The 15,018-nt window shown below is 41.3% G+C and overlaps 2 protein-coding genes across 2 annotated transcripts; one reads left to right on the top strand and one right to left on the bottom strand.

The window, feature by feature from the left end:
- The first annotated feature begins 684 nt into the window (after nucleotides 1-684).
- Nucleotides 685-8,444, top strand: p4htmb (prolyl 4-hydroxylase, transmembrane b). The gene is made up of 9 exons (XM_085456846.1): nucleotides 685-1,634; nucleotides 1,719-1,800; nucleotides 2,823-3,013; nucleotides 3,128-3,224; nucleotides 5,290-5,452; nucleotides 5,529-5,714; nucleotides 5,961-6,051; nucleotides 6,223-6,346; nucleotides 7,660-8,444. Exons 1-9 carry the CDS (start codon nucleotides 1,296-1,298, stop codon nucleotides 7,881-7,883), a joined length of 1,497 nt encoding a protein of 498 aa, XP_085312972.1. The 5' UTR covers nucleotides 685-1,295; the 3' UTR covers nucleotides 7,884-8,444.
- Nucleotides 8,445-8,504: 60 nt separating this feature from the next.
- slc26a6l1 (solute carrier family 26 member 6, like 1) lies at nucleotides 8,505-14,809 on the bottom strand. The gene is made up of 19 exons (XM_085456845.1): nucleotides 14,487-14,809; nucleotides 14,260-14,399; nucleotides 14,045-14,155; nucleotides 13,779-13,954; nucleotides 13,519-13,683; nucleotides 12,883-13,035; nucleotides 12,490-12,572; nucleotides 12,238-12,385; nucleotides 12,013-12,126; nucleotides 11,612-11,689; nucleotides 11,415-11,510; nucleotides 11,189-11,295; nucleotides 10,943-11,012; nucleotides 10,774-10,866; nucleotides 10,377-10,487; nucleotides 9,313-9,726; nucleotides 8,980-9,034; nucleotides 8,752-8,897; nucleotides 8,505-8,641 (listed from the first exon to the last, which is right to left on the bottom strand). The coding sequence occupies exons 1-19, from the start codon at nucleotides 14,726-14,728 to the stop codon at nucleotides 8,615-8,617; spliced, it is 2,529 nt and encodes an 842-aa protein (XP_085312971.1). The 5' UTR covers nucleotides 14,729-14,809; the 3' UTR covers nucleotides 8,505-8,614.
- Between the last annotated feature and the right edge of the window lie 209 nt (nucleotides 14,810-15,018).

A 15,018-nucleotide genomic window follows, 5' to 3' on the forward strand; every position in this document is an offset into this window, starting at 1 on the left:
CTGAAACGCTGATTGGGACCCACACCCAGTTTCACACCTTGGCTCAGGCGATTAGAGGATCATCAGGGGGTCCTTTTGTCCCTCTGTGGGGGGTTACTCCAACTAGGTTTATACCTGGGACTCTCCACCATTTGACCTTAGAACTGAAGAAGCTTCTCGGATGAGAGGTGAAACGTCTTCAAGTATCTTAAAGAAGTCCAGACGCTTTTCTTTGCAAGCTCCTTTGACTTTTAAAACTTCTCTATTAACCTGGAGCAGAAATACTGAGCTGGGTGCACAATAAAGACAAACTTACCTGCTCTCCAGGTTGTAGCTCTTTGAACCAAACAAAGATGGCAGCAGGAAGTGACTAGTTGTGCATAAGTACAAAAGCTAAATATCCATTCATTCAATACATTAATTATTAGAATGTTCAATAAATGTTCGTATTACTTATTTATTTACTTAATTATTTTTTGGAAAACTGAGCATCTTATCCTAAATAAGTTGGGATGATTGCTTGATCAGACATCCAAGTGTTGGATAAATGACAGTCCATTCAAAACAAAACTTTATTAAAACCATTACAATACATTCAACATTTAGCCACCTAACACATTGAGACGAGCAAATAAACGCTGGACCTTTTGTAAGCAGAAGCCCTGCCCCGCACTGTGTGTAGATCTTAAAGACGGGGACGTGTTATTGCCGGAGGTCGCCAGAGGTCAGCATTGCACACTGCACATGCTGTTGCTGTCAGCGGGGAGTTGCTGTTACGGCGTGTAAATAAGATCGCAGATTTCTTATTTGCAGTCGAAATAAAGCTGATTTTTTTTCTTTTTTGTTGTTGACGGATTTCGTCGGTTTCAGTCGATGCGGGGTCAGCTTTACGGACAGCGTGTGTGAGATGAGTTTCGCAGTGCTTTGGGATGCGCAGTGCGCTTTGCTGACTGGAAGTGCTGCAGTGTAAACAAGACTGTCCGAGGCTGCAGCGCTGCTATCTGCACAATAAAACATACACAATTCCGCTCATAGCTGACTTCTAGGCTCAGAAAAGAAGAGCTGTATTTTCGCCGCGAAAAATCAGGCATCTTTTTTTTTCAAAATGCGCAAGGATTTTGGTTAATTTTCTCCAGGGGAAGAAAAAAGAAAACTGGAGCTCTTTAGGGATTTTCTCTCTTTTTAAATGTAATCAAACTAGACATCTGTCACTCGGCACATCTGCTACTTCTGGGGACACATAAAAGGTTTATCTCGTCGCCTGATTAAACAGATGGACCTTGGCTGCCAAGGACCCAACAACTCCTCCAGCCAAGATGACTGACAACCAGGAAACCCAAGATGCTGCTGCTGAGGACACGACTCCGTCCGGGAGCGCGACCTTGCCGCTTCGTCAGCCGTGCGAGCGCCTCTCCTGCCACAAGAGCAGCGTGTGCTCCCGCTCCTACTTTGTGGTAGTGATGGTGTTTTTTCATGTTTACATCATTAACGTGATCGCGCTGCTTTTCTACGTGCACTACAACAGTGGGCAGGAAGACGCGAACCGAAGTCGTGATGCTCCCAGCAGCGGCCACCAGCGCCCCGAGTCGCGACGTCCGCCATCGAAAGACGAGCTTCAGCGCGATATTTCTCTGCCACGGATAGAGGGAATAAGGGTGAGTTAGGGTGAGTACTTGAGGATGATGATGATGCATCGCTCCTTCTGTCATCCTCTCACACGCCTTTGATTTCCCTTTCAGGTGGGACATGTCCAGAAGGTGTCACTGGTGTCAGGGAGACTTCACGAGATGAGGACTTTGAGCCTGAAACCGCTTCTTTTTGGTAAGAGGCTGCACAGCCACGTAGCTAAAAGAAGATAAAGATGAAGATCTGCCTCAGATGCCCAAAAGGAGAATAAAAAAAGAAGTGCTGCAGCTTACACTTGGCTACTTTACCTTAACATAACCCAGACTGGGCTGATTATTGTGCTACATCTAGGACCTCATAAAATAGGCAAGTAAGTCCTAAGGCAACTACTCTATACAAAGTCGGTCCATTGCACATGGGATGCAATTAGGGTCTCACAGCTGACTGGGTAAAGGGCAGAAATGCATCTGTACCTGAAAAACATAATGCATCAGTGCACAGCATGCAGTGGGAATGCTTTGCAAGTATTATGAAGTGGGTGAAATGTAGGCCCATTTGGATTGCTTCCTGATCTATTCACATGTTTTGTTTTTATAAGTAATGCGATTTCCTGCAGATTTTAAAGAGCTGACTCAAGGTTGATATAAGAAGATTTGCTGTAGGTTAGCTGGACACTAACTGAACTTTGGTTTGACAATATTTGAAATTTAAATTAATCTGATAGTTGTGGTTTTTTCTTTAATCAAGTAAATTTTGAAAATGTGAGACGCAATATTCAGAATTTCCAAAAGTCAACAAGTCCATCTTTTAAATCAGTCAACAACTGGTTAAATTCCAGCCTGAGGAATGTAGCCTGACATTATAGAGTGGTACTTGTATGGCATTATTCTACTCAATTTGAGGACTCTGGTCTCATTCACCCAATCACATTCACACTCATACAGTGCTTTTATCTATACCTAACCACTGTTTTCTAACATTCATGTACATACTACTATTTAATGCAGGAAATTCAGGGTTCTTGCTCAAGGATTCTTTGAATTATGGGGCTCCATCCATCAACCTTCTGACTGACCTTCTTAACCAATTGGTAGATGATCCTTCCTACCACACTTTCTAAGCTATCCCATTAGTTTAAAAAGAGAAGATGAAGAATCAGACAGATAATGCTGTCTTAATTTCCTCCGTAGTGTTTCTTACTTTTTGTGTTTCTGCAGAGATCCCGGGTTTTCTGTCTGAGGATGAGTGCCGTGTGGTGATGCAGCTTGCCCAGCTGAAGGGTCTAATGGAGAGCCAGTTAATGGTACAAGATGGTCAGGAGGAGCTGGCCAGGGAGCTCAATCTCAGCCCAGAGGAGATCTTTAACCTTCTAGATATCAACCAGGATGGACAATTGCAGCTCCATGAGGTGTATGTCAGTTTGTGGACTGAGAGGCATAGTGCGCAACCTGAAGTATTTTTTGTTACTTTTTGCTTCAGAGGTCTCTTACTCATTCCATCTTAAACACTATGACTCCTCCAGATACTGACTCATTCTCGAGTGAGAGATGGCATCTGGCTCACACCAGAGAATCTGCGAGAAATTTATGCTGGGCTCAAAGCTGACAAGGATGGCAATGGTAAGAAATTAACTTAATTAATCATTTCCACCAAGACCTTGTAAAAAAGATGCAAGGTAATGTGTATTCTGATTTTCCATTGAGAATTTACTTTACCTTGCATCTTTATCTCACGTGTTTCAGTGCAGCCCTTCACATGATTTGCTGTTATTTTCATAGGCTGCAGTGCTTTTGAGCTCTCAGGGCCACAGTAACTACCTCCTTACATAAACAATGCATTTATGGATAATTTTGAAAAGATTTTAGGTGGCAACTAAACTTACTTACCTTCTGCTATACATTTAATTTCTTTTCCAGTACAACGTTTTCAAGCAAGTTTCAGTGCTATATGTCCATGCTAGTAACAATGATCTGATAAGAATCTTAATCAAATATTGAGCTCTATTTAAACATAAAAGAGTTAAAGAGGAATTAAAGAGTGTAACTAGCAGAAAAGTGCTGCCAATCAGATGTGTTGATTAAGTAATGTGGTGGGGCGTGGTTTGCGGTGCCGTGCAGACGCACCTGCATGACATCCGGAATCACAATCCGTGCGTCTGCAAGTTGTGTGGAATGTGGTGTGATGAATGTGCGGCTGCCAGCTGAGAGCTGCAGCCGCGTGTATTAAATTTGGGTCTGAATAACGATCTATGGACCCGCCGTGTCTCAATCACACCACGAGTGATCATCAGCAAGTCTAACCATCTCTGTACAAGCAGAAGTTTTAGCAGATTTGGAGTATTCAGGTGTTGTCATGGGAAGGTTTGCGACAGGCAGCATGTGGACCCAAGTGCAGGACTCGGCAGACAGACTTATCTGAAAATACATCTTTATTAACTGGCAAAAGGCTGATTTAACAAAATATAAAGCAGAGCAGAATAGAGCTAGCGCTAGAAAAAAACAAACTGGAAGGAACTAATGCTGACTAACAGATAGCTATAACATTAGGGCATGTATGATAAGGACAAAACAGGGAACTGAGAAAAATGAGAGATAAATACACATAAGAGGTAATTAGGGAGATGGATCACAGGTGAACTAAATCTGACTAACGAGACAGAAATCTATACATAATGCACACTGGACAAGAGACAAAGTAAGACAGGAAATATCAGCAACACACACAAACAGACTCAGACTAAGACATGTGAACTTGACCCTGGGACTGAGGAGACAAAGGGATGGAACGTAGAGAGAGAAACATGGGAACAGGAAAGGGGAAAGCACACAGAGCCACACTACAGCTGTATTAACTAGACAAGACAGGGAATGCAGACAGACATGGAGACAGAACACAGGGACTGGACACAGGGACATGACTCGGGAGACAGGGATCACAAAAGGGACTAACATCAACCAAGGAACTGTAATAGAAAAATGGATAAGGATGAAACTGTTCAGAACTAGAACATAAACCACTTCACTAAACCCACAAAGCTCAACACAGTGGGTCATCGACCCAAACCCATGTATCAGTGGCTCCCAGACTCTTTATGTTCTCGCTCCCTTTGAGTTTGAGATCTGTGGACTCAGTCATGTCTTTTAAAAAGCAGTTAAAAACCTATCTGTTTAAACTCGCTTTTGGTTGATTTTGTTTTGTTTTAGATTTTAATGTCTGTTTTCTGCCTCTGTAAAGCACTTTGTGATTTTATCTTGAAAGGTGCTATATAAATAAAATTTTACTTTACTTTACTATGAACCATGACAGATGTGTTAATGTGAGGCCATCTGTCCAAAGCTAAAGCTTGGCTGATACTGAGTCATGCAACAGGACAATGATCTCACTTACACCAACAAATCTGCAAAAGGACGGCTGTTAAAGAAAAGAATTAAGATCTTGTAATCGTTCAGTCAAAGTTCAGAGGGTCTGGAGGTAACAGAGGCCTCAGGAGAGCTGTGCAAAAGTTGCAACAAGTTGCAACAAACCTCAGTTAACTGAAGCTACATTACTAAGAAGAGTGTAGAGAATTCTGCCGCAACAATGTGAGACACTGCAGAAAACAATTGCTTCAAGTTATTGCTGTTGCAGGATGTTCTACGAGCTAGAAAATGTTCATATGACTGTGCATCCTCATACTTTGGGTAGGTTTGCTGAGTCTAGAAGAGTTCAGGCTTCTGAGCAACGATGCTTTCCAGCGCTTCCTGTTGCAGCGCGGGGTGAAAAGGAGTCAGCTGGTGAGAAACAGCAGACACACGTGGTTGTACCAGGGCAAAGGAGCACACCAGGTCCTCCAAGACATCAAAGAGAGGTAAGAAAGACAAACCGTTACTGGGATTCATCCTGTGCTTACATTTATTTAAAACGTTTCCTTTCACTTGTCAAAGGGTGATTCGCCTCACTCGACTCCCACCCACGTTAGTGGATCTTAGTGAACCTCTTCAGGTGGTTCGCTATGAGGAGGGGGGACATTACCATGCCCACCACGACAGTGGCCCGGTCTACCCTGAAACAGCCTGTACACACACACGCCTTGCTGCAAATGCTTCTACTCCTTTTGAAACGTCTTGCAGGTGAGAAGCTAGAAGCAGCACTTCTTAACAAATATATCCACGTTTGTTCACATATGAATTCATCTGTCTGACATCATTACTGAACTACTCACTGTTGCTCCATTGTGACAGCTGGCATGCTAGTTTGTGTGACTCAACATTATCTTGCAAAAAATTGTGCAGGCTTGTTGTTTGTGTGTGTGTTTGTGTGCTGTTTGCTTGCACTATACATGTGTGTGTCAATTTAAATCTGTGTTGCACACTTAGGTACATCACAGTTCTCTTCTACCTGAATTCTGTTGATGGGGGCGGGGAGACCGCATTCCCAGTGGCAGACAACAGGACCTATGATGAAGTGGTGCGTAATAGTCAGGAAAATGGTCAGGAAATGTGTGCAAAGTGTCCTGCAAACGTATTGTGTACATTCTGCGCATGTGTTTCATAACTGTGGCGACTCACACATATGTCAGCAACTGCACGAGTATGACATCAGACAAGCTATGTGACTGATTTTGAACATGTGTTTCAGTCTCTCATACACAATGACGTGGATCTTTTGGACACCAGAAGGAATTGTGACAAAAGTAACCTGAGGGTGAAGCCGACCAAAGGGACCGCTGTTTTCTGGTACAACTACCTTTCTGATGGAAGAGGTGGGTAAACGAAAGACAAATTTCCAGTAAAAAAGCAAAAAGAAAACGCAGCAAACCAAACTGCGTATTATTTTCATTACGTATTTCCAGTACACAGATTGTGTACCAACATTCAAATACAATTTGTATGAATGACCTCATTCATAACCAGTGCAGGTACATAAATTTGTAGTTTTTGTACCTGATTTTGTTTTCCACTCTCTGAACAAATTTAGAAATGGCTAAGACCATAATATTAACAAATGACAATGATCTGGTCTCGCAGAATTTAAATATACATCTTAAAAATACTACTACTTACTATTTTTACTACTACCTTACTAATAATGATTGATTAAGTAATCAAATTAATATTTTTTGTTATTGTTAATGTTTTTTCCTTAACTTTGATGTCCAAGCTTCTTTGTTGCCTTAGTGCAAGCTTCTATCTTACAGCATTGTCCCGCTTTCACCTACTCACGTCAAGATAAACATGTTTCCATATAAAGGGAAATTCGTAATATACACATAGTATGCAGATTCCACTGGACTGTTGATTTAAATAGATTCAAATTCCCAAACATTTGCATGTGATGTGAAAAAAATTGGACAGTGCACACATTTGTGAATCCAGTAATTTTGTGCAGGGTGAAAAAGTTTCTGTGCACATTAGCGAATGAGTCTCGATGTGTAATTTGCTTTTTTTTTCTATGAAAAGAAATTCATAATCTTAGTAAGTGTTGAATAAGCCTAAAAATCCATCCTAAGAGCTTACATAGACTCAGTATTTCTTGGAAATTAGTGCATACCAACAGTGTTAACATGTTTACAATGTTAGATTTGCAAACTTTTGAGACTAAACAGTGAATAGAGGCTGTTGATACTGATGGTTAACTCTGGTATATGATTGGTTGGTTTGTTGTCATAGAAACATATATGGGAGACATATATCTCATGGTGATGTTAGATCAAAGTGAAGAATACAGTAGATACAGTGTCAGGGATTCATGAATGTCTTTACCACAGTTGACTTTGACTTTGGTGTCAATAGGTAGAAGTAGATGAAAAAATAATGGACATCTGTACAGTCCTGATAGTTGATCAAATTGTTTACGCAATTAAAAGTTAAATGAGATCAAGAAAATATTAGAACTGTTGTTTTGGAGCCTAATAACGTAGATTTAAAAATTCATGTTAATACAGTGATAAATCTAATCTGAACTGCTCTGGTTGCCACCAAAGTGTCAGTATGTTAATGTAAATTTGATTTTTAAATTAAAATAGTTAAAGGATGTTTTTAGTCAAAGGAAAAAAAACACATTTTTTCTCATTAGGTTGGGTGGGGGAACAGGACGAATACGCTCTGCATGGAGGTTGTATGGTCACCCATGGCACTAAGTGGGTTGCCAATAAATGGATCAACATTGATCCGGATTACCAGAGGCAGACTCGCTATCAGCAGTTGGTGTTACAACAGCCAGAAGAGGAAGAAGATGATGATGAAGATCTGACTATGAACACAGGAATACAGAGTCCTAGCATCCATCAAGACTTGTAGCTTATCTGCCAAATAATACAAATAAGAAATCCCAGCCTTCCTCAGTCCTGTGCACAATGTTTTTGGTAACACCGTTTGTGGCCAGTATGTAAGGACAAGATTTATTCAGGGAATGAGGTCACAGTGGGTTTATGCAACAGTAAAGAGATGTTTTGTTGTTATATTTTTTTGCTTGGATATTGCTATCCTGTTATTTTTATCTACCAAAACCTCGTGTGTTAGAAGTATTGCACTAGAAACACAGTCAAGGAGTTGCAATTTTAAAAGCTTTTCTTTGCATGCGTCAGATGTGCAACAATTGCACTTGAAAACTGAAAACAAAAACCTTTCAGTGGTCTACCTTCTTATTGCTGCCATTACCAAAAAATAGGCTCACACACTGTCAGTGTGATGCATGTTGCCTTTGTTTTTCTCCCTTGAATTCATCGGTACCTTTTCCACGTGGAATGCACAATACATGAAATGCACAAGATATCTTCCAGATTTCATTTTATTTATTATGTATTTATTTTTGAATGCACTCTCACTCTCCCACATTGAATAAAATAAAGTGAGCTCTTCTGTCTTGAACACTAGTCTTTCTTTTATATAAGTTAAATTAAAAAAAAACTATGAAAATGAAGGAGACACCCTTATCACACAGTGGGATAGCTCAGAAAGTAATAAATTGATATTGCATAAATTCATTATTCCTTCTACTCAACGTTTTTCCACGTGTTTGCATGAAGGCCTTAAAGTTTCGTGCTGGTATGCAGCTCCTGTAATCAAAAAAGTGTTTTAAATATTTAATCGTCAGCCGTAACATATCCATACCCAGACAGATGAAAGTTGCGTTTGAAAATGAAACCTGAATGTTGGCTGGACGTACCACTGACGGCTCATATCTTGGGATGGTTGTCGCTCCACGGTGGTTTAGACAGTGGAGCACAGCGTCGTGTACGGAGGCAAAAAGACGTCTCTTTGTTATTTTCTCAGAGAAGAAGTCACCATGCTCTAATTGTTCCACCACAGAGGCTGCAAACAAAAGAGTCTATGAGTGAATTATCACCACCATAAAGTGCAGCACAATACACCTGCAGCAGCAGTATTCACTTACCTTGACAACCAGCCATGTAGACATCTACATCAATCTCACTGAAGTCCTGGAAAATCTGTCGATATAATAAACCTCTGTTATTTCAATAATTTATACCAGAATGGATCTTCAGGGTCAATTTTGCTGTGACAAGCTATGAATCTGTTACAGAAAATTTTAAACACCGGCATTCAAAAAGTATGCTGCTCTGTGTCTATATTTGACATTGCTATTTAAAAACAACCCTTTTTCCCTGAATTATCTTAAAGTCTTATGGTTTTGTCCCAAGCTTTTAAAACAGCATAAAATGTGTGGGTATTTCACTCGTGAAATAATTGCCTGCTTATCACTTACATTTTTCATGGTCTTGATAGCCACTGTGTCAATGAAGTTAGCTGTGGAGAGGTCAAGAATGATGGAATGAATATCCCAGGTCCATTTGCCCAGGGAACCCAGAGACATTCGCTCAAGATCCTGGCTCAAGGTGTCCTCACTGCTTGAGCCCAGAGTGGTGGTGTCCCCATCCTGCAGCTCAGACATCCATCCTAAGCTGGTGCAATCTGGATCTCCTCCTTTGAGGTATTCCCATCTACCGTCTGGTGTTCGGGGAGTGGTTGGGATGACAAACACTGTCCCATTTTCCCTCTCAGTCCCACCCTGCTCGTCCTCCACTATAACGGTCCCGTCTATGGATGTGTCTCTCCAACAGCCACCCTCTTCCTCCAGAGAGAACTCTGAAAGTTGTCTAGCTGCCCTCTGTGCTCGTCTCTTAGGAGTTGGATATAAAGGAAATTATTGTTAATATAGCTGTGAAGGTTTTAGGTTTAGAGGACTTGGGCTACTGATGGCCCACATCTTTCATTATTCTTTCGACTGCTCCCTTTAGAGGTCACCACAGTGGATCATCTGTCTCCATCTCACCCTACCTGCAGCATCCTCTTCTATTACACCAACCCTCTGCATGTCCTCCTTCAGTATATCCATGGAGCTTCCTCTTTTTCTTCTGCCTGGCACCTCCATCCTCAACACTGTGTTCAGCCTCCTGTCTTTTCTGTCAGCTCCAAACCGTGCATCATAGCATGTTTCACTACGTCTTAAACCTTCCTTCTCACTTTTTCTGCTGACCTTCTGTCTCAAATCACCTCTGACATTCATCTCCATCCTGCCTGCACTCTTTCGCATCTGTGTGACTCATATTATGTAGAGGACATATACTGGGTAAACTGGGAAAAGGTTGTTGAGGTGGAGCTGCCAGGCAGGAGAAAAAGAAAAAAGGCCCAAAAAGGAGGCTTTTGGATGTGGTGAGAGATGACATATATGTGGTTTGCACAAGAGAGGAAGATGCAGTGGGCGAGAAGAGATGCTGCAGTGACCCCGAAAGAGAGCAGCTGAAAGGAGAATAAGATACTGAACATTACTTCTCTCTTGGCCTGCCTCTTTGCCCGTCTCTCAGCCCGTCTTTCTCTTCGTTTCTGTTTAGCCTCCTGCCTCCTTTTGTAGATAATCATTTTGCTGATGTTAAGGCCACTCTGAAAACAGGAAGAAGAAGAATAAAATATAGGATGAGGATAACACAAATGCTCACAAAAAAGGGTAGGGATCTGTAATTGTCTGGTTTTATGTTCTCAAACTGCTTTTGTCATGTGTGATAATAAATGATTGGAATTGGGACTGGCAAGGTCATTTTGGTGATGCATTTCTTTTTCCACTGTGCAAGACGATTTAATTATTGATCAAGAAAATAGTGAATGATCAGACTATTCAAGAGATAAAGTCACAAGTTGCAGTCGTGGGCTTGATATCATTCTTACAGACCTTTTCTTTCAGGGCTTCCAGGTAGAGATCAGCATTGGCGAAATAAACTGTTGCAGACGAGCGGAATATAGTAACACCTGGAATCCCTCTCGCCTGTCAAACACAGAGACATCATTAATTATTTGGCAGTCAAGGGAGACAAGCTTTTACTCATGCCTTTCTGTCTCACCTCTCTGTGCATTTCTATATCCACATAGAGCTCTGTACCTGGAATATTTCCCAGAACAGAGTATGTCGGCCTGAGAAAAGAAATAAAAACACTTAATGTATGTGCACATTATGTTTGCATACAGCCAATTTGTCTAATCTGGCAAATCCTGCAGTCTAACATCTTGTCCCTAATGCTGCATCTCACAAACAGCATGACTGACAGACTGCAGAGTGAATTGCTATGATTAGGTGAGAGGTGTCTTACAGCTGAGTCCTGAAGATAACCGTAAACACTGCAAAGGTGACAGATGCTGCCAGACCCAGGTCCAGATTGAGGAGCAATGTTGATACCCAGGTGACCAACCAAACCACCTATGAGACACAGGGTTACACTGCATTATCCCGTTCCTGTGACAATTATTGTGAAACTCTGTAACTACATTTAAATATGATTTAAAATGATACACGATCACAATTCGTTATCCTCTCACCAGGTCGATCTTGCTGCTCCTCCACAGTGTAATGATGTCATAGTACTGCTTGAACATCCCTTTCAAATTTACAAACACAACTGCTGATAGGACGGCCTAAAGCAACAAGAATAGTCAGGAATATGGTCAGAAATGCCAGAAAATCTGTAAAGCATCATAAAAACAGTAAAGACAGGCAGGTCATAGCGCAATCTGACCTTTGGCAGTTCCTGGAACAGTGTCCCAAGTTTAAGTATGATCACTAACACAATTAGAGATGAGGCAACTCCAGCCATCTGCACAAACAACACAAAGATATGACAGCATGTGTCTAATACATATATTCCTAACATTTAGCAGTCCCCAAACAACTATTTGATTGCTTCTTGTCTCCATTTAGCTTTGGGTTTGCATAATAACTAAACACCATAAATGTCAAATTTCTGGTTTACTATTCTTTATTTTTTAAATTAAGGTACTCAACTGGGACATATTTGTAGCCAGTTTGCTGTACAGCTCTCGCACATGCAGCGCTTTTTTGGAATGTCTTTGGCTTGTGATGTAACACTTGTTTCTAGGCTGCCTCTGTGTAAAGTTTTAACTTCAGGTGCTCACTCACTTGTGTTTTGACCCCAGTTGTGTCTTGTATTAGACTTCGAGACATAGAGGAGCAGACAGAGAAGCACTGAAAGAAGCCTCCAACTGTATTACTCAGACCCAGCGCCACAAGCTCCTGTGACAGGGTGGAGACAAAGACACACAATTTGGAGAGAAAAAGATGAAAATAACAGTTTTACTGAATGTAGAAAAAGTCATGGATTATTTGTTGTGAGGTCTTATTCACCTGGTTACTGTCCACCTTGTATCCATGTTTTAGTGCAAATGTTTTGCCAAGGGAAATAGTTATGGCGTATCCAACAATGGCCAGTGCAAAAGCATCACCGAAGACTTCTCCGAAAAGATTCACATCTGGCACACTGGGGGAACTTAAACTGGTGCACAGGTGGGGGATATGAAGGAAACCAGTTAGTTCTAACATGCTCGAAAAATGACTTAAGCAAAATGACAGCAGTAGAAGATAAAGTTAAATGCATACCCACTAGGAATTTCTCCAACAACTGAAATTGTGTAGTTGGTGTTCAAGTGGGCATAGGAGGATATCAGTGTCCCTGCCACAATCTAAAATGATCACAGCAAACACGAATGTCACAAACATAAAGGTGCAAAGCTAAATTTCGCAGCACATGTCTACCTTAAAAATCAATCAGTAAAATTCAGTCATTCGTATGACTAAATAGATGATGTGCACTTAATTATTAGCCATAATCTTTTGCCATGAAGTGCAAAAAGAGAGAGGCCCCTACGGTGCTGCTGATTCAGCTGCTCTTTTCCACTGTGTCTGTGCTTTTTCAGCACCGCTGCATCAGCACAGAGCACAGAGGTGATAACCGAAAGAGCAGCCAGAGAGGGTCTCCTCCGGTCAACTTACGGTGATAAGCTCCACTGGGATGGGAACTGGCAGCTTTGAACTGAGAAATGAGTTGAGCTCCTTGGCTGCAATTAGAAGCACTATAGTCACAACGCTGACCAGCAGTGTGGGAAGATGAGTGTTTGGCAGCGAAGAGCAAACATCCTTCAGAGTCTGTAAATTTTTTATAAAGTTATATGAAGTTATATAAAGTGACATAAAAGTGACATTGTACTGATTTTGCTCAGAATGGTGTCTTTAACAAGCCGTGTTGCCTGCATAGGTAGAAATCAAACTATGACAGATAACTGATTTCAGATTATCACATGCCTTGTAGTTAACTCTGGAACCACTCAGTACTTTTAAATACTTTTTCCAATGTATGCTTTAGTACTCTGCAACAAAAACAGATTAGGATGTGTGAAATCAGTACAATCATTAAAAATGCATAAAAGATGTCTAAATGAAAGAGACAAAGTCCTAAAAGCATTTGTGCTACTTAGGTGAGAGTATGTATGCAGCTCCTCTGTGAGTGTCAATGCTGCGATTTAACACATACACTCAAGTTGTTCCAACACATGTAAAAGAATAAGGTCAGGACTGTTTTATTAACAGAAACACAGAGAGCACTTACTTACAATACTTCATAGTACTCACATACACCAATGACAGCGGACCACTAAACCGCGTAGGGGAAACTCCAAAGGTGTACTTCAGTTGTGCCACCACAGCATGGGCTGCTGCAGCTGTTGTGTAAGCTCGCACCAGAGGTTCAGACAAATATGTCCCCACAAATCCAAACTTTACCACACCCAGTAGCACCTGTAAATGCGATATTTTCAGTACGTATGTGTTAATGCAGCTGTAATAGCAAAATAGGGTGTTATTGTTTTCTGAGATGTTCCAGGTTTGCAAACCTGAATAAGTCCTCCAAGCACAGTAGTAGCTGCTGCCACTTGCACCCTGTATGAGTCCCTGGCAGTCACATCTACCTCTGCAGTGATGTTGGTCCCATTCGCTTTCTGGAAATCTACATCCGGAGCAAGTCTTTCTGTCACACTACCCACCATGATGCTCAGCACCGTAAATGTGCCTGAACACAATAAAACATAGCAACTCGTGTGATTACAACAGTTACCACAGCTGCCATGGCACAGTGTATGTCTCCCATTTGCATCACTACCTATGGAAACATGGCGTGATGTTCCAAAAAAGAAGTAGACCAGTGCTGGGTAGAGCGATGAGTAGAGGCCAAATACAGGAGGTAAAGAAGCCAGTAATGCATATGCCATACCTGTAGATGACAGATGTTTTCTTACACCAGCTGACGGACAGGTATGTTTAAGGAGCTATGCTATTTGAATACAACTGGCAAGTCATACTAAAATATTCCCATACCTTGTGGCAGGTGCATTATACCCACACTAATCCCGGAGATGAGGTCTGGCATGCCGTAGTCCCAGACTGAGTACTTGGGGAGCCAGTATAACACAGGCAGTCTCCTCACTATACTTTGCTTGAGGTAATGTATGTTGCATCTGGGAGGAATTTGAAGAATTCAAGAAGAAGAACTGTGAAAATCTTTGTGCTGTAGAGCTGCTGGTAGGTATTCTTTAGGACCTTACCTTAAGGCATTCTTTAGCTGCTCACTTAAAGAAGAGTGGATATCAGCATATGATTTCCTCTGTGTTACCTCTTCCAGTTTCAGTTCATCAAGCACATCCCTCTCCACTCTGAATCTCTCAGATCTGCGTGCAGACTCCATCTGTCTAACTCTGTCTAAGTACAAAGATTCTTTCTGACTGCAAGCGTGCAACCAAAAGCAGAGGCCGGAGAAGTGTTGTGGAAGCAGCAACTGCATCTGCATATCTACACCATATTGCCTAATGATTAACTACAGCCAGGATATTGTGGGCAGAGCTATTACAAAGATAGTGGACCGGATGAAGCAAAATATATAATTATGTGCTGAAAATAGAAAAAGGTTAACTCAGTGATCATGTGTTTCCATTCATGTTGTTTTATTTTTTCCATTCAGCAACAAAACTGAAGCTAACGAACCATGAACAGTCATTTCAAACCCAGCGTACCCAGGTAACTATTTAATGAAGTCAAAGTGACAAAATCAAACGTGGGTTCTTTTAAAGCTTTATGTCC

The sequence above is a fragment of the Copadichromis virginalis genome, linkage group LG5 (assembly GCF_057382275.1).
Source record: "Copadichromis virginalis isolate Kocher_CV1m ecotype Utaka linkage group LG5, C_Virginalis_male_GT1.1, whole genome shotgun sequence".
Taxonomy (NCBI): domain Eukaryota; kingdom Metazoa; phylum Chordata; class Actinopteri; order Cichliformes; family Cichlidae; genus Copadichromis; species Copadichromis virginalis.

What these genes read in the sequence shown, in the direction of transcription:
- p4htmb (XM_085456846.1), top strand. Translation starts at nt 1,296, where the DNA reads ATGACTGACAACCAGGAAACCCAAGATGCTGCTGCTGAGGACACGACT. An exon ending in CACGGATAGAGGGAATAAGG is followed by an intron (nt 1,635 to 1,718) that starts GTGAGTTAGGGT and finishes TTTCCCTTTCAG; the next exon opens with GTGGGACATGTCCAGAAGGT. An exon ending in ACAGGACCTATGATGAAGTG is followed by an intron (nt 6,052 to 6,222) that starts GTGCGTAATAGT and finishes CATGTGTTTCAG; the next exon opens with TCTCTCATACACAATGACGT.
- slc26a6l1 (XM_085456845.1), bottom strand. Translation starts at nt 14,728, where the DNA reads ATGCAGATGCAGTTGCTGCTTCCACAACACTTCTCCGGCCTCTGCTTT. An exon ending in ATCACGCCATGTTTCCATAG is followed by an intron (nt 13,955 to 14,044) that starts GTAGTGATGCAA and finishes TATTGTGTTCAG; the next exon opens with GCACATTTACGGTGCTGAGC. An exon ending in CTATCAAGACCATGAAAAAT is followed by an intron (nt 9,035 to 9,312) that starts GTAAGTGATAAG and finishes TTATATCGACAG; the next exon opens with ATTTTCCAGGACTTCAGTGA.